The 19,508-nt window shown below is 42.1% G+C and overlaps 1 protein-coding gene across 2 annotated transcripts in view; it reads right to left on the bottom strand.

The window, feature by feature from the left end:
- Positions 1-19,508, bottom strand: part of ift172 (intraflagellar transport 172) — a 123,318-nt gene that overhangs the window by 92,185 nt on the left and 11,625 nt on the right. For both annotated transcript variants that reach the window (XM_078399428.1, XM_078399429.1), the window contains exons 4-11: positions 12,795-12,834; positions 10,816-10,881; positions 6,304-6,383; positions 5,743-5,830; positions 3,864-4,078; positions 3,124-3,247; positions 2,737-2,832; positions 1,079-1,240 (exon numbers count right to left, since the gene is read on the bottom strand). In XM_078399428.1, coding sequence (XP_078255554.1) covers positions 1,079-1,240; positions 2,737-2,832; positions 3,124-3,247; positions 3,864-4,078; positions 5,743-5,830; positions 6,304-6,383; positions 10,816-10,881; positions 12,795-12,834 — 871 coding nt within the window. The remainder of the gene's footprint in view (positions 1-1,078; positions 1,241-2,736; positions 2,833-3,123; positions 3,248-3,863; positions 4,079-5,742; positions 5,831-6,303; positions 6,384-10,815; positions 10,882-12,794; positions 12,835-19,508) is intronic.

Raw genomic sequence — 19,508 nt, 5'->3', positions numbered from 1 at the left:
TCTCTCCTCCCCCAGCCCCACTCTTACTCTCCCCACACCAGGGAGGGAGGTGTGGAGGAGGGAGGGGGGAGGGAGGGGGGGGAGGGGGAGAAGAGATGGGGGGGGGAGGTGTGGAGGGGGGAGGGAGGGGGGGGAGAGATGGGGGGGGGAAGGGGGGAGGTGAGGAGGGAGGGAGGGGGGAGAGGGGAGGGAGGGGGACCTCCCCTTTTCCCAGTACCCCTCTTTCCCCCACCACCAAGTCCCGTCCGCACGACCCCTGTTGTCCCACTCCCCATTCTCAGAGCCCCCCCATTTTCTCTCCCCAGACCCACTCTTAGCATCATTGTTACAATGGCGAGCTCTTGTCACATGGGCATTTTGACGTCACACGCTGAAGGCAATGGAAAAAACTGCTGGAATCTTTTTATTTTTACTAAACCCTCCGTAACTTAAAAAATACACGACCGAATCAAATAAAAAAATCATTTTCCAGCAGCGTTCAGCGTGGTGATTAAAGCAGTGCAAAAATCGTGGCGCTACGGTTCACCGTTTTTACCGAAATCGGCCGAAATAACTGAGAGAAAAAAAGTTTTGACTTTTAAACCTCTGTAACTTAAAAAATACACGACCGAATTAAATAAAAATATCATTTTCGTCAAGCGTCCAGCGGTGTGATTAAGGCGGTGCAAAAATGAGTTTTAGTAATATATAGATAGATGGTTCACAAAATGTCAAAAAGAAATTAAATTCTCCACTTGAAAGTAGCACAAATTATTTGTACATAAATAGTTTATACGATTTTAAAACTTTCCAAATAAAAAATTGTAATTATCTGAGAAAGTAGACTTCAAACCAATAAAATTGTATCATATAATTTTGAAGCTCAAGTAATTAAACCATTTATCTTTAAAATAGGGTATTTTAATTATCTCCCTTGCTTCCCCGTTCCAATATACTTTCAATAATAATTCATTCTTGCTGTGCATTACTACTTAAAAGTGCAAAAGATTCAGATTTCAAAAGAAAGAATTTACCTCTCAAAACTTTAAAATAATTGATAAATTTAATGCTAAGGCAGATGTTAGAATTCTCACAATACCTCACTAAGTTTATTGGTAGCCAAGTCTCCGAGAAGCAATGTGTTGGTAGTATGAGCCACCAGGAATCGATCTTTACCCATGATCTTCACTTCATCAATTTCATACCCATAATGAGATTTCAGCACCACTCTGGTACCAGTGGAAAGATTCCTTACTATAACCTGAACAGAAAATAAAATCAGTGCCCTAAATTTATGTTGTTTACTTTAAAAGAATACTTAAAATAAACAAGCACCTTTGCAGGACAATATAACATGAAGCATTGTATGCTTTTTACCATTTATTTGGACATTTAATAACTTCAAGTCATGATTCACAAACCTAATGTTTGCACCATGCATGTCCATGATTTAGAATGCAATACTAAAACTAATTACAGCACAGTTCCATTGCCAATAAGTTAAACATTAAAACAATTTTTTGAAATAACAAATTTAGAGAAAACATTTGGCAGATAATGTTTTGTTATAAATGTCTGATTTTTTATTAAAATAAAAACAAAAGTAAGAACTTCTATTTTTAAAAGTACATTAATGCACCAAAAACAATATTAGGGCAAATGACAAAAACGTCTTGTCAAAGAGGTAGGTTTCAAAGAGCACATGGCTGCTAATAATGACAAAGTGGATTTGTAAGGGGCAAAAAACAAGAATTGAAGAAACACAAACACCTCACCAAATTTTAGGCTTGAAGGGATGATTGACTGAATGCAAACAAAGAGATTTTAAAGTCAAGGATGAGAATTTTAAAATAAAATTATTGCTCAACTAAAAAGGGATCATCAAAGGGAGGCTGGATGACTGAAACTTTAAGTAAGCCAGTGCACAAGCAGCAAAGTTCTTGAAGACCTTATGGTTATGGCAAAACCAAGGAGGTCCGACAGATATTTGCTGGAATAGTCATGTCTTAGAAACATAGAAACATAGAAAATAAGTGTAGGAGGAGGCCATTCGGACCCGTGGATCCAGCACCGCCATTCATTGTGATCATGGCTGATCATCCACAATCAGTATCCCATGCCTGCCTTCTCCTCATATCCCTTGATTCCACTAGCCCCTAGAGCTCTATCTAACCCTCTCTTAAATCCATCCAGTGATTTGGCCTCCACTGCCCTCTGTGGCAGAGAATTCCACAAATCCTGGGTGAAAAAGTTCCTTCTCACCTCAGTTTTAAATGGCCTCCCCTTTATTCTAAGACTGTGGCCCCTGGTTCTGGACTCCCCCAACATTGGGAACATTTTTCCTGCATCTAGCCTGTCCAGTCCTTTTATAATTTTATATGTCTCTATTAGATCCCCTCTCATCCTTCTAAACTCCAGTGAATACAAGGCCAGTCTTTTCAATCTTTCCTCATATGGAAGCCATCCCAGGGATCAATCTCGTGAACCTACGCTGCACTGCCTCAATTACAAGGATGTCCTTCCTCAAATTAGGAGACCAAAACTGTACACAATACTCCAGATGTCTTGAAGGTAACAAAAGTAGGAAAATGCATTTCAGCAGCAAATAAAACCATCATATGTTGCTGGAAGTGAAGAGACGGGATTGGTCGTGTTGGTAATATACAATTTTAGTCATTCGCTTATAAATACAAAATAAAAAGTTCAGTACACGCTTTACAGCAAAATGATTTTTAAAAGGCCAATTTTTTTACCAACCTGACTGAGGCCAACATACGTCATTTCAAATTTGTTCTTATAAATAGATCTACGCAGGCAGCAATCAAATTGTTCAACACCTCCACAAAGTGTGCCCTGTAAATTAAGATCGGGGGTTATATTTTCAACTTCAGTAATTTTTCATAAAAGGGCTGACCTGAATATGAAATAGAAACTCCCTTACAGTCATTTAACTTTTCAGTAAAATACTATAAAATGAATCCCAATGTAAATGTATCTGGGGAAAGAAATTACACAATTTTTCTAAATATCATATTGGTGAAAATAAGTTATTGTACTTGCTCCATATCCAAAATCAGATTTGATGACAGATTTACTTTCAAAGCTCAGAAATAACGTGATGAAACAAATACTTTGAATACTAACCGCACACAGTCTTGAACCATCCTTTTTCCATGCTAGGGCAGTAATAGTATAAAGGTTTGGAATCTCCTTCGGTCTAGACTCATCCCAAGCACTTTTACGAGGACTCCAATTTAAGACTCTGAGTCTGCAAAAAAACAATTGATTTCAGCCATAACAATGGAAACAACATTGTAACAATTGTTCTAATACACAATATCAAAATTATGAAGGGATGTTTCCTCCTTTTAAAACCTTATTTTTACAATAAAATTAATAACAAATTCATAAATCACAATTCCAGGACAATTTACTTTGTTATATGGAACTGCTGGATCAATTAGATTGAATGCCCACTGAAAAGCCTATTAAATCAATTCATCTGGAAAAGGAGAAAATAGTTAAGGAAAAAAGTTGCATGAGAGAAGAAAATAACATATCATGATTGCACAACCCACATATGTTTTACTATTTATGTGGATTGAGAAATAAACAAACTTCAATTGGGAAATGTGTGGTACAGTGGAAAGCTTTGCATGCTATTCATTCAGATCAGATAACACAAAATGGAAATACAGTCAAGTCAAACTCAAGGTAGAGCACAATGGAAGGTACAGAGTGCAGAATATCACCAGGGAATGTTCAGTATTTTTCTATTACCACTGAAGTGAGATTTAACTCATTTAAATTATCCAAGGGAATAATTTTGTTCAGCAAAATGACAAAGCACCTTATTAATAAATTTATTTTGTTCAAGATATTACCTATCATAACTCCCAATAACGACAGACTGTCCACTTGGGCTGGTGGCAGCTACCGTGAATTCTTTTTCTGCAGAATCACGGCCATAATCAAATTGTTGGATAATGTGGCCTTCCTTTCCATAGGCAATGATTTTCTTATCACATCCGGCAGCTACAATGCTATTTAAAGCCCAAGCTAAGGCATAAGGTGGACAACTATGAGTAGCTAGTTTACCCTGAAAGGAAAAAAAACCAATTTACAGTTTAACTGGGCTACTTACCATTTATAAACATTTTTGTTACATAGATACATAGAAAATAGTAAGCCATTCGACCCTTCGAGCCAGCACCACCATTCAATGCGATCATGGCTGATCATCCACAATCAGTACCCTGTTCTTCCTGCCTTCTACCATATCCCTTGATTCCGCTAGCCCAAGATCTCTCTCTAACTCTTTTGAATGCATCCAGTGAATCGGCCTCCACTGCCTTCTGAGGCAGAGAATTCCACAAATTCACAACTCTCCGAGTATATCATAGCATGATATAAATGAACCACATTTCTCTGTCAGTTTTTCCACACAATCTTTTAAATGGAGATATAAATTACAAATAAGTGATGTTTTGAACAATGAGCAGCAACAATACAATTTACACCAAATAAAATACATCAGGGAAAAATGGGTTAAGAGAGCAAAATGTAGGCTTCTCAGCCACAATAATAAGGTAATTATCTAATGAAAACTGATAACCCTAAATGTTAACTCACTACAGATATAATTGTTTTGCTGACCCATCCAGTGATTTCTGTTTTCACCAGATTCTAGCATCTGCAGGTTTATTAAAATTGTCTAACAAATGGGTATTTTATTAAGCCATGAGTGTTTCCTTTATAAGAATACTGGTTACACATTACAATAATGGAATGTTTGCCCCTCGTACTCATTTGTCTTTTTTTCTGAATCCACTAATTACATCAAAGAAGTTAGAATTAACACAAAAAATATGAACACAAAAGTAAATGTGGTTACTTCATAATAAAATGAACAATGTATTGTATGTTCAGAATACTTCACACGAAGGAATAGCATCAGGTCTCAAGACATTTCATAAACAGTGAAAGCAATACATCTCAATACAGGTGAGTGGAGACTCTTATTCTCGCTTTCTCCCCCATGTCAGTGTATAATCATTCTCTGGAATCTTCCCATCAATCTTTACAATTTAATAGATCTTTCCATTTCCTATGTCAAAAGGGCAGCTTTCACTCTTTCTCTAGTGTGTGCTGCTTGAAAGTCATACCTTTATTCATGACTTGCCTTTAACACAACATGAGCACTAAGCTGTTTGAGTGACATAGAGAGCTGAGAAGAGCAGAAGGATAGGAATTACAACAATTTTAATGCATGGAAGGAAACAAGTCAAAAGGGGTAAGGAGAGAATTCATCCTGCCCCATTCCACAAATTGGGGGGGGGGGGGGGGGGGGACAGGAACATGATGAACATCACGAGATGCCAAAATTGCTAGATCCGATTACTTGTACGGGGATATAAAACAAGATATTTTCCAATACATGCTAAATGTATCAAATGTACACAAGCAACGTTTAAATCTTGATGTAATAAAAAGGAACTGTAGATGCTGGTTTATACCAACGATAGACACAAAATGCTCCAGTAACTCGGCAGATCAGGCAGCATTTCTGGAGAAAATGGATAGGTGACGTATGGGTTCGACCCATCTTCAGATTTAAATCTTGAGATGTTTTAATGGAAGGTTTTTAAACTTACTCTGGACAATTTTATAAGTGACTGGATTGTCACCATGGAAAAATCAGTAAAGCTCATTCATTGATCAGGTCTTTTCTCACTATTAATTTCATTCAACTTACTACCATACCTGTGAGTCACCTGCCCCTTCATCATCAAAGTAGTAACGCACAATAGTGCCGTCTGCATGGCCAGACAGAATCCCTTTACCTGAAGAGCTGTGAAGAGAGGATATGAAGGTGGCAAAAAGTTAGAATTTAGCCTCTTATTTTTTATGCTTCTCAATAAAAGTGTAAAGAATATTGTTCTGAATATTCATGCAACACTTAAAATCTGTCTAATAAGTACATGTTAACATCAAAAGAATCAAAAGTTAAAATCCATTTTGGGCATTAAGTAAAAGGGCCCATAGATAATCAGTACCAGTCATCTACTTTGCACTTTACCCAATATTCTAAATAATGAAAAAGGAAATAAGTAGCTTGTAAAATTGTATACCATATCACAATTTCTCATGTGTTGCAACTGGCCAAGATTAATATACACTAGTACATCAAATTTAAAGCAAGAATCTTATTTATTGAAAGAGGCCTCTATGTGTAACAAAGCTATTAATTATTATTAATGAAATTTGCAATGTCACTGTGCACAAAGAATGAATGAATGGCAGCCATTCACAGAAAAGGCTTACTTTGAAGTTAACGAAACCACATAAGAATCTGTTCCATAAATGGTTGAGGACTTGTTTGTTTTTGTGTTAGCTAAGCGAACCTATATTAAACAGAATCAATGTCAACAGAGCACATCAAAATCCACACAAATATTAATTTTAATAACATAAATATTTACAAAAATTCCTTATAAATCCTTCGATCAGAAGTTGGGATTAGAAAAACAACTCTTTTAAAATACCACAGTGGCACAATTTCATGTCGGAAATGTTTCCATTTAAGATATACAGTGTATTCAGAAAGTATTCAGACCCCTTCACTTTTTCCACATTTTGTTACGTTACAGCCTTATTTTAAAATGGATTAAATTCATTTATTTGATCATCAATCTACACACAATACCCCATAATAAAAAAGTGAAACCAGATGTTTAGAAATTTTTGCAAAGTAATTAAAAAGAAATAACTGAAATATCACATTTATATAGGTATTCAGACCCTTTACTCAGTACTTTGTTGAGGCACCTTTGGCAGCAATTACAGCCTCAAGTCTTCTTGGGTATGACGCTAGAAGCTTGGCACACCTGTATTTGGGTAATTTCTCCCATTCTTCTCTGCAGATCCTCTCAAGCTCTGTCAGGTTGGATGGGGAGCGTCAATGCACAGCTATTTTCAGGTCCCTCCAGAGATATTCGATCGGGTTCAAGTCCTGACTCTGGCTAAGCCACGCAAGGACATTCACAGACTTGTCACGAAGCCACTCCTGCGTTGTCTTGGCTGTGTGCTTAGGGTCGTTGTCCTGTTGGAAGATGAACATCCACCCCAGTCTGAGGTCCAGACGCTCTGGAACAGGTTTTCATCAAGGATCTCTCTGTACTTTGCTCCGTTCATCTTTCCCTCGATCCTGACTAGTCTCCCAGTTCCTGCCGCTGAAAAACATCCCACAGCATGATGCTGTCACCACCATGCTTCACCGTAGGTATGGTGCCAGGTTTCCTCCAGATGTGACGCTTGGCACTCAGGCCAAAGAGTTCAATCTTGGTTTTATCAGAACAGAGAATCTTGTGCCTTTTGGTGCCTTTGGGCAAACTCCAAGCAGGCTGTCATGTGCCTTTTACTGAGGAGTGGCTTCCGTCTGGGCACTCTACCATAAAGGCCTGATTGATGGAGTGCTGCAGATATAGTTGTCCTTCTGGAAGGTTCTCCTATCTTCACAGAGAAACTCTGGAGTTCTGTCAGAGTGACCATCGGGTTCTTGGTCACCTCCCTGACCAAGGCCCTCCCCCGATTGCTCAGTTTGGCCGGGCGGCCAGCTCTATGAAGAGTCCTGGCCGTTCCAAAGTTCTTCCATTTAAGAATGACGGAGGTCACAGTGCTTTTCGGGACCTGCAATGCTGCAGAAATTGTTTTATACCCTTCCCCAGATCTGTGTCTCAACACAATCCTTTCTCGGAGGTTTACGGACAATTCCTTCGTCTTCATGGCTTGGTTTTTGCTCTGACATGCACTGTCAACTGTGGGACCTTATATAGACAGGTGTATGCCTTTCCAAATCATTTGATTGAGGTGTCATCAAGGTGCCCTAGTAAATCTGAGCATTAAGCATCAAAATCAATGAGCATTAATCAACAAAAAAAAAGTACAGAAACAGCACTGATCTTTGTGGAACATCATTGGTCACAGACCTCTAGTTAGAATATCTACCAAGTCACCATGGCCTCCCATGTGCCTTAATCTGCTGAATTAACCTACCATGAGAGATCTTGTTGAATGCTTTACTAAATTCCATATTTACAACATCCACTGCCCTATCCTCATCAATCATTTTTGTCAGTTCCTCAAAAAACTCAATCAGGTTTATAAGACATGACTTGCCCTGCAAAAAGGCATGTTGACTATCTGTAATAAGTCCATGCGTTTCCAATTCTGAGTACACCTTATCCACAAGAATCTTCTCTAATAATTTCCCTACCACTGATATAAGGCTCGCTGGCCTACAATTTGCTGGATTATTCCTATCGTCCTTTCAAACAAAGGAACAATGTTATATTTCAGACATCTGGGACCTGGCATGTGGATAAAGGGGAATACAGAGATTTCTGTGGAAGCCATAGCGTTTTTCTCTCTTGTCTCTCTCAAAAATCTGAATAGATCCCGTCACGGCCTGTGGAATTAACCACCTTAATGTTCTTTAAGAAACCAAACACCACCTCCTTCTTGATGCCAACATGTCCAGGAAAATCAGAATGTCCCTCCCTGATCACACCACCATGTCCTTCTGCCTGGTGAATACTGTGAATACCTCACATAGTTCCTCCTGCTCCAGAGTGGATCCATGATTGGATCATGTCTCCCACAAAGGAAGATAGATCGAGTTCTTGTAGGTTTACTCAGTTAATTCCCGGAATGGCGGGGCTGTCATATGTTGAAAGACGGGAGCGACTAGGCTTGTATACATTGGAATTTAGGATGAGAGGGGATCTTATCGAGACATATAAGATTATTAAGGGGTTGGACACGTTAGAGGCAGGAAACATGTTCCCAATTTTGTGGAGGTCCAGAACCAGGGGCCATAGTTTAAGAATAAGGGGTAGGCCATTTAGAACGGAGACGAGGAAAAACTTTTTCAGTCAGAGAGTTGTAAATCTGTGGAATTCTCTGCCTCAGAAGGCAGTGGAGGCCAATTCTCTGAATGCATTCGAGAGAGAGCTAGATAGAGCTCTTAAGGATAGCGGAGTCAGGGGGTATGGGGAGAAGGCAGGAACGGGGTACTGATTGAGGATGATCAGCCATGATCACATTGAATGGCGGTGCTGGCTCGAAGGGCCAAATGGCCTACTCCTGCTTTTGTTGTTTATGGCTATTGTTATTTGTCCCAGTGCAAACAGCTGATTACTAAAGCTTAGGTGTGCAGGTTCACTGAGGATGTTTCCAGTATAGAACCAGAGGGCACAGCCTCAAAATAAAAGGATGGACCTTTAGATGAAGAGGAATTTCTTTAGCCAGAGGGAGGCAAATTTGTGGAATTCATTGTCACAGACAGCTGTGGAGACCGATATTGGGTATTTTTAAAGCAGTGATTGATAGGTTCTTGATCAGGAAGGGTATCATAGGTTACGGGAAGAAAGCAGGAGAATGAGGTTGAGAGGGAAAAATAGATCAGCCATGATTGCATGGCGGTGTAGACCCAATAGGCCAAATGGCCTAATTCTGCTCCCATGCTTTACACTTTACTAAACAATATAAGTAAACTAATTGGTTTGAGACCTGGTGGTTGTTAAACAGGAAGGACAAACATTACACCACAATAACAAATTAACTTTTTATGTTGACAATCATTTAGTACAAACATATCCACTGAAAGATCTAGACCAATTGGACGCTTCTAGATATGCCCAACAAAAAAGAAAATCAAATAGTGAGGGGACACCTCAACAAAGTATAACAGCCAAAGTTATAACTTCTTCCAACAACAAAAAATATAACAAAGTTCTGGAGCAACTCAGCAGGTCAGGCAACATGGATAGGTACCATTTTGGGTTGAGACTGAAGAAGTCTGAAGAAAGGTCCCAACCTGAAATGTCATCTGTCCATTCCCTCCACAGAAGCTGCCTGACCCACTGAGTTACTCTGGTTCTTTGTGTTTTGCTCAAGATTCGAGCATCTGCAGTTCCTTGCGACTGCAACAAAAATATGAAATTAGCATTCCAACCTCAGCTTCCTTGTTAATCTGTGAACAACTTAATAATAACTACAGTGTAATAACAGCAACTAGAATCAACAATTAATGCCTATTTCAATAAAAACTTTGATTAATTGAATTTCCAACTCAGGGATTCAAGGGTTAATGTCATTTTTTACGTGATGCATCTTTGAAGATTTCAAGATTTCAAGATTAATTTATTGTCATATGTACAGTGAAATTTGAGTTACCATACAGCCATGCTAAGTAAAAAGCAACAAGACACAAAATTAACATAAACATCCACCACAGCGGATTCCACATTCCTCACTGTGATGGAAGGTAATAAAGTCCAGACATCTTCCTCTTTGTTCACCCATGGTCAGGGCTGTTGAACCATCCGCAGTCGCCGCTGCCGACTGTCCGAGGCCCTCGCGTTGGGATGATCGAAACTTCTCGCGTCGGGACGGTTGAAACACTCTCCGTGACATGGAATCGGCCTCTTCTTATCAGAGACTGTGGGCTTCTCGATATTAAAGTCCACGGGCCTTGAGGTTGGAGTTCTCCACAGTCGATCCTTGGCAAAGGATCGCAGCTCTGCGATGTTAAAGTCTGTGCCACGCCCGCGGTATGAAGCGCCAGGCCGGTCTCCAGGAAAGGCCGACAACTCCTCGTTGTTAGGCCGCAGTGAGGACGGAGATACAATACAGAGAAAAATCGCATCTCCATCGAGGTAAGAGATTGAAAAAAAGTTCCCCCCAATTCCCCCCCCCCCCCCCCCCCCACGTTTTAATACAACGAATATTAGTTTATTCTTGAAGACATCAGGATGGTGAATTACAGGGACATACCTTTCCTTCAGCCAATCCAAAAACAATTGCTTGCTCTGCTGGCCAATTCAGACACGTAACAGCACTCTGAAATACAAATGTACTTATAAAATAAAATTCAAAAGGAGTCCTTTGCTTCAGTGTGAATTGCATTATCAGGATATAATTTTGTCCTGTACACAGATACCAAAAAGAACAATTGAAATGTTTCTTGCTGTGAGGGGACCAGGTTGCACAGAATGAACTTAAATCATGCCTTAGAAATTGGCCATTATCTCAGGAGATATTGTTTTTTTGTCCTTTACAATCTCACATGTCTAACTTATTCCCATATCCTTTTATTCCTTCTTATATTTCTAATGTACTTTTAAAAGCCGGCACAAAACTCCAGTTCCAATACTAACTCATTATTGCATCACATAGCTTCACTTTCCTCCATTTAACACTTTTCTCAAGTATCAAGAATGTTTAATTATCATATGCCAAGACAAGAGAAATTGACTTATTTTTGATGCAGCTTTTCAGGCACATTAAAAGAACACAAAAAATAGATATAGAATAAACAATAATACTACCAATTATCATTTATACTAGGTAAGCAGACCATAATAGTACAAGTTGAAGTACATTGTGCCATGTTATATAAAATCCAAAGCAGTTTGGTACTGAGGCAGGGTTGTGGTTAGGACAGATTCAGGATGGTTCTAGAGTACAAGATGGATCGTTAAGATGGCAACTGAAAATACAGAAATGAAAGAGAAACTTGTTGAGTTACTTTGTTTTGTCTTAGAGTTATGGATGATTTGAGTGATGTACTAAAATGATAAAAGGATGGAAGAAACCTGGAGGTAACTGTTCTTAGATGCCTGTACCTTCTTCCCGGTGGTAGTAGTAAGATAAGAGCATCACCAGTCTAGTCTGGGTTTTTGATGATATAAAACTGCCTTCTTGAGGAATGTGCATCACTTTCTGCAGCCTCCTTCATCCTTGGGCATTCAAATTACCAAACTAGGTCGTGATGCAACCAGGCAGTACGCTTTCTACTATACACCTGTTGAAGCTCAATAAAATATTTGGCAACGTGCCAAATCTACACAAACTTCTGTTGAAGCTGAGGCGTTGATGAGCTTTCTTTGCAATGGCATCAATGTGCTGCTGGGCACAAGACAGATCCACAGAGATGTGCAAGCCCAAGGAACTTTTAGCTGTTGACTGTCTCTACTGTCATTCCGCCATCAAAGTTGGGGTCATGGACCCTCGGCTTTACCTTTCTGAATACAACACTCAACTCTTTGGTCTTGAGAGCAAGATTGTTTTGGCACCACTCAACCAGATTATCGATTTACCTGTGTAGGAAGGAACTGCAGATGGTGGTTTACACCAAAGATAGCCACAAAATGCTGGAGTAACTCAGCGAGTCAGGCAGCATCTCTGGAGAAAAGGGCTTTCAATCATCATTACCCGTTACTCGACCCATAATGGCAGTATCATTGGCAAATTTAAAGATGTCGGAGTGCCTCCATCACTACGCATGGAACATGTTCCATGCACTCACCCATCACTGTGTAAAAAACTTCCTTTGCACATCTTTAAACTTTGTGCCTTTTTACCTTAAAGTTATATCCTCTGGTCTTTGGCATGTCCAGCCTGGGAAAAAGGTTCTGACTGTCCACTCTATGCTTCTCATAATTTAATATTCTTCTATCAGGTTCCCCCCACAGCCTCCGATGCACCAGAGAAAACAATTTGTTTGACCAATGTCTCCTTTGAGCTAATACTAAATCAGGCAGCATTCTGGTAGACATCAAATTCATGAATATATTATTTAATAAAGTAAAATAAAAACAAAGAAGACAAAAATAGAAAATCTAATTCTAATGGACGAAATGAATACATTTTCTTGCCTCACATAACATGAGACAACTTCAAATATGCTGACATGATGAAAACTGCATAATGGATGAAAATCTTGCATTATTTATATTAAAAGATTCTCTTACCGTTTGTACGAACTTGTTACAGATAACTTTCTTGTCACCCCTAAAGAAATAAATGCAAAATCAATAATCAGCAATCGTTTAACTGCATTAAAGGACATATCCATTGGTGCACAAAATTAAGTCAACCTCTGTTTTAAATTAATCACTTTAAATTTATTATAAAAATATCCAACAATAATTTTTTTTAAGACAATCTGGGAAAATATTGTATCACAATTAATTTGTTGGGTATTAAGCAAAATGGTAGAATATATTTGCCCTTTTTTCAGTTAATCTCATCATGCATATCATCCAACCACAACCCTTCCCTTTTTCCCTGCCTTCCCAGCTTCCATGCATTAAAAATAGTTATATCTTTTCCAGTTGGGATGAAAGGTCATCATCCTAAAATGTTCATGATTTCTCTCTACACAGGTGTAATCTGACCTGCTGACTTCCAGGACCTTCTGGTCCTATTTCAGATTTCAGCATTTACGGTATTTACTGTGTTTTTTAACAGAACCAAATGTGATTCTAAGTGAAAGTCATGGAGTCATGCAGCACAGAAACAGGTCCTTTGGCCCAACTTGATCGTGCTGACCAAGATGCCTCATCTAAGCTAGTTCAATTTACGTGTGTTTGCCCTATAACCCTCTAAACCTAATACTGATCAAATATTTGGAGTTAGAAATAAAGAATTATATTTATGTGAGCAAAATAACACACACTTGCCTTGATCCACAGTTCTGGATTTTTCATCAAATTATTCCATAGGTTGATACTCCCCCATCACTATAACAAGCAAACAACCTTCCAAGATTCTTTCAATTGATCACTCTGCCATTATCTTCCAACTGCCCAGGTCCTATGGTCCGGATATCTCTCCTTAAATCTCTTTAATTTTTAGGTGGCTTTTCCTCCTACATCGACATTTGACTGAGCCTCTCAGGTGAGGTCCAGAAAGATGATTATTACTTCAACTTAGAGTCATACAGAGTGTAGGAATGAACTGCAGATGTTGGTTTAAACCGAAGATAGACACAAATAGCTCCCTCTCCCCCTCAACTCCCCCTCCCATTAAACCGAGCACTTCAACTCCCCCTCCCATTCCCAGTCTGACCTTTCTGTCATGAGCCTCCTCCAGTGCCATAGTGAGGCCCACCGGAAATTGGAGGAACAGCACCTCATATTTCGCCTGGGCAGTTTGCAGCCCAGTGGTATGAACATCGACTTCTCCAACTTTAGATAGTTCCTCTGTCCCTCTCTTCCCCTCCTCCTTCCCAGATCTCCCTCTATCTTCCTGTCTCCACCTATATCCTTCCTTTGTCCCGCCCCCCTGACATCAGTCTGAAGAAGGGTCTCGACCCGAAACGTCACCCATTCCTTCTCTCCCGAGATGCTGCCTGACCTGCTGAGTTACTCCAGCATTTTGTGAATAAATACCTTCGATTTGTACCAGCATCTGCAGTTATTTTCTTACACAAAAAGCTGGAGTGACTCAGCGAGACAGGTAGCATCTCTGGAGAAGGAATGAGTGACGTTTCAGGTCGAGACCCTTCTTCAGACTGGTTAGGAATAAGGGAAACGAGAGATATAGACGATGATGTGGAGAGATAAAGAACAAAGAATAAAAGATATTCGAAAAAGTAACGATGATAAAGAAAACAGGCCATTGTTAGCTGTTTGTAGGGTAAAAACGAGAAGCTAGTGCGACGGGTGGGGGAGAGATAGAGAGAGAGGGAATGACAGGGATACCTGAAGTGAGAGAAATCAATATTCATGCCACTGGGTTGCCCGAGCGAAATATGAGCTGCCCGAGCGAAATATGAGATGCTGTTCCTCCAATTTGCATTTAGCCTCACTCTGATAATGGAGGAGACCAAGGATAGAAAAGTCAATGCAGGAATAGGAAGGAGAATTAAAGTGTCCGGCAACCGGGAGATCAGGTAGGTTCAGGCGGGCTGAGCGAAGGTGCCCCGCGAAACGATCGCCCAGTCTTGGTTTGGTCTCTCCGATGTATAAGAGTCCACATCTTGAACAATGGATACAATAGATGAGGTTGGAGGAGGTGCAAGTGAACCGCTGCCTAACCTGAAAGGACTGTCGGGCTCCCTGGACAGAGTTAACTCATCCCTTCCCACTCAAATCACCCCCTCCCCAGGTACCTTCCCCTGCAACCGCATAAGATGCAACACCTGTCCCTATTCTTCCTCCCTCAATTGTGTTACTCCAGATTTGTGTGTCTATCTTATAGTCATGCAGGATGGAAATCGGCCTTTCGGCCCAACTTGTCCATGCTGACCAAGATGCCCTGTCTACGCTAGTCCCATTTGGTCCATTTCCCTCTAAACCTGTCCAAGTGGGTTTCAAATGTTTTTATAGTGCCTACCTCAACCACCCCTTCTGACAGCTCATTCCATACACCCACCATGCTGTGAGTGAAAAGTTGCCCCTCAGGTTCCTATTAAGTCTTTCCCCTCTCACCTGAAACAAACATCCTCTTGTTCTTGATTCCCCTTTGATTTGAGTTAAAGAGTCTGTGCATCCACCCTATCAATTCCCTCATGATTTTATACCTCCATATGATCTACTCCTTAGCCTCTTGCGTTCCAAGGAATAAAGACCTAGCTTGCCCAATCTCTCCCTATAGCTCTTGCTCTCGGGTCCTGGAGACATCCTTGTAAATCTTCTCTGCACTCTTTCCAGCTTAATCATGTCCTACAGCAGGGTGACCAGAATTCAACACAATACTTCAAATGCGGCCTCATCAACATCTTATACAACTGTAACAGAACGTTACAACTTATATACTCAATAGCAGACTGATGTACCAAAAGCATTCTTTACCACAGTATCTACCTGTGATTCCATATTTACAGAACTGTGCACCAGAACTCCAAGGTCCCCCTGCTTTACAACATTTCCCAAGGCCCTACCATTAACTCTAAAGGCCTTGCCCTTGACTTCCCAAAATGAAGTTGCTTTAAAACGATTCCATTGTCTTTCACAGTACATTGGGTAGGACCTTGGTAAGTTTTTGGTTAATTAGGAATTAATTACATGCCCTTCTTAAGGTACCTGCCGACATCTCTCCACTCCCTTTTAGGAGATCTCTCCTTGTTGCCTGATAAAACTAAATGTGGAACCTTAAATGTTTTAATTATAAAGGTATTGACATGGAGTTGAGGAGAAATAGCTCTTGGCTATTTGCCTAAGCCTTCATAGGTCATTTGAATGAAGTACTGATAATAAGTAAACTTGATATGTCACAGTGGATTTCTCCGAGATCTTTGGTTTTCTACCACATTCCAAAGATGTACAGGGATGTAGGTTAATTGGTTTGGTGTATGTGTAAATTGTCCCTAGTGTGTTAGGATTGTGCAGGGATCGCTGATCGACACAGACTCGGTGGGCCAAAGGGCCTGTTTCCCCGCTGTATCTCTAAACAAAACAGTTCAGAATTGTTTCCTGTGATATCCCATTAAAAAATAACCCATTTATTCCTATTTCCTGATTTCTGGCCTTTAATCAATCCTCCACCTATGCCAATGTTACCTTAAATGCTTCAGTCTACAGCAAATTGAAATTCCCTATCTATCAGGGCCGGATTAACATAGTAGCAAAACTACTACGCCGAGGTTTGAATGAATTGGCAGAGCTGTGCGGACCAATGGGCAGCCGGCGCGTCACAGCCCCGCTCCGCCGGTGGCGGCCCCCGGGCCTGGAGGCGGGTTGCTGCGCGTCCTCCGTTCGGGACTCCCTGAGGTCGCAAAAAGGTGTGGTGGTGGTCAGCGAGGTCTTGAAATCCCGGGTTTGGATGTGCAGAAATGCCGCGGGGAAAAGCTCAGTGGTCAGAAAGAGAAACAGAGTTAATGTTTCTAATTGGCGACCAGTCATCATTCCCAAATCGCTTTAAGTCAGACGATGGAGCATTATGACTCCTTGTGTAAAGGTCGGAAGGTGGTTTCTTAAGTACAAGTGGTGATCTCTGCAGAGTATGGGAAGGAAATACATCACGCCCTTGCATTGGGTGGCGATAGCAGTGAGGGCAAGTGCGGCCAGTGCCTGCTCCATGTGTATGGTGGAGCTGGAGACATCAAGGGTAGCTCTCTCGGTGTTGAGGGTAGCTCAAGGGTAGCTCTCTCTCCCATGTTCCCATTGGAGCAGCTCGGCCCCCTGGTGGCCGGCGCCTCCCTCTCTTGCGAATCGGGCTCGCCCGCTTCGACCTCAGGCTCCACTGGCATCATGTGCAGGGTTGCCGGAGACGCTGCCTTAATCTGTGGGTTCTGGGGAAGGGAAAGGAATCAGGGGGCCCGGCGGCTTCCCGCCCACCCAACCAACCAACCAAACATGCCCTGCAGGACAGCAGAGTATGGCACGGTTTCCCGGCTGCCGCGGGGAATTGAGCAGAACTGTCAATGGGGAACCTGCGATTGGTGTCGGGGAATGGCTCGATTTCTGACTGTTTTTTGTGGATTGGACGAATTCCCGCAGGTTTGGGCAGTTTGAGTGGATTGTGGCCCGCTGCTTGACTTGGAGGCACTGATTTAATGTTGTTCCCTCAAAGGGAGCAGCATTGAATCGGTGCTTCCGGGTCACGCAGCGGGTTGCAGTCCACTTGGATTGCTTGAACCAACGGGAATTCGTCCAATCCACGGGAAGCAGTCAGGGACTGGGTCATTCTTTGACGCTGGTCGCGGGTTCCCCATTGACAGTCCGGTTTGGTTCCTTGCGGCAGCCGGTGGACCATGCCGAACTCTGCTGTCTTGGAGGGCATGTTTGGTTGGTTGGTTGAGTGGGTGGGAAGCCGCCGGGCCCCCCGATTCCTTTCCCCTCCCCAGAGGAGCCCTTGGTGTCTCCAGGGCCATTGTATGTATGGAGCAGGCACTGGCCACACTCGCTCGCACTGCAGTCGACGCCCAATGCAGGGGCGTGATGCGTTTCCTGCCCATACTCTGCAGAAATCCCTGCGGCATTTCTGATGCATTTTGCACCGAGTTGGCCCAAGCCGGCCCAGGCGACTGCCATTGGTGAAGTGGGGGCACGTTGCCGCTGGCTGGGTGAGGTCACGTGGGGCGCAGGTGGTGACGTCACCTTGTCCCGTATTTAAGGCCCCTTTATGCTACAGGCCCCGCACTACCTTAATCCGGCCCTGCCATCTATGCTAATGTTATCCAACCACAGATGTTATGTAAGAACCTTTTACATGATACAACACTAAAATATTTTTTAAATACAATTTTTCCTTCAGAAAACCTTGTTGACTCTAGGGAGGGATGGGGGAGGGAAGGAAGGAGGGGGTGGAGGGAGCGAGGGGGGAGGTGAAGGGGGGGTTGAGGGGGATGGAGTGGGGGGGAGGGGAAGGGGGAGGGGGAGGGGAAGGGGGAGCGGGAGGGAAGGGGAGAGGGGGGGAGGGAAGGGGGAGGGGGGAGCGGGGGGGGGACAGGGACTGGAGGGCAGAGGGAGGAGAGGGTGCTGCACCAATGCAGGAGAGGTTTGGGCCCAACGGGTCCACTTGGTCTAGTATTTGCTATTTTTCAAATAACTAGGAATGTTCCAGAAGTGAGAGAATGTTGAAAGATCATCACCAAAGCATCTGCTATCTCAGAGGTCACCATTAGAATTTAGAGATGCAGCGCGGAAACAGGACCTTCGGTCCACCGAGTCCACACTGATCAGCGATCACGCCATACACTAGCACTACCCTACACACTAGGGACAATTTACAATTTTACCGAAGCCAATTAACCTACAAACATGTATGTCTTTGGCGGGAGAACGAGAGCACCCGGAGAAAACCCACACGGTCACAGGGAAAACGTATAAACTCCGTACAGACAGTACCCATAGTCAGGATCATACCAGGATCTTTGGCACTGTAAAGCAGAAATTATACCGCTGCGCCACTGTGACGCCCCAGTGATCTCTTTTTGAACCTTGGGATACAGATTCTTACATTCAGTTTTAGACCCCCTGATTTTTCTGGTACTTTCTGTTTAATAGTAATGATTTATAGTTCCTCTATTTGTTATATAAAAACATAGCACAAAAAGTAAGGACATTTGTGTTTGGTAGATTATTTCTTTGTTGTAACAATGCTTCTTGGCAATAAATCTTATACCGTTGGAAAGCCTGTTTATTTCCCTTTTAAATGGTGCACCATTTGTAAGGAACATGCATTTGTGGGATGAGCAGCAGAGCTGAGTATATGGGTTGCGCCCATGAAAAATTTGCCAAATCTCTGCCAATGCCAAACAGCTTATTCTGCTGTTGCTATTGACTCTTGTTTTGAGCTTCTGGTACCCCCAGGTGCTGACAATCAGGTGCCTGATTGGCACCTGATTGGCAGCATCTGTGAGCATGGGCCCTGCTACAGTGGTCAGTAGGTGTCTGCTCCAAGAATCGGCATGCCACGTTTGACTGATCTGGATAGGGCCCGTGCGATAGGGCAACTTCAAGCTGGTGTTCCGCAAAACCAAGTTGCGGCATTATTTGGAGTGAGCCCTAGTACCATCTCCAAAGTGAAGGCCAAGTTCCATATAACGGGGGATGTCAGAGACAGGCCGCGAAGTGGGCATCCCAAGAAGACGACACCCGAAGAAGACCGTTTCCTCACCCTGTCAGCACTTAGGAACCGTAGCTGGCTTCTACAGATTTGCAGTCAAGGTTTGCAGGACGATATGGCCGACGGCTCTCTGCCCAGACAATTCGGAACAGACTGCACGCAGCCGATCT

This window comes from Rhinoraja longicauda, chromosome 5, assembly GCF_053455715.1.
Source record: "Rhinoraja longicauda isolate Sanriku21f chromosome 5, sRhiLon1.1, whole genome shotgun sequence".
Lineage (NCBI taxonomy): Eukaryota > Metazoa > Chordata > Chondrichthyes > Rajiformes > Arhynchobatidae > Rhinoraja > Rhinoraja longicauda.
The sequence above is the reverse complement of the archived record's forward strand: the minus strand, read 5'-3'. Positions and strand labels throughout refer to the sequence as shown.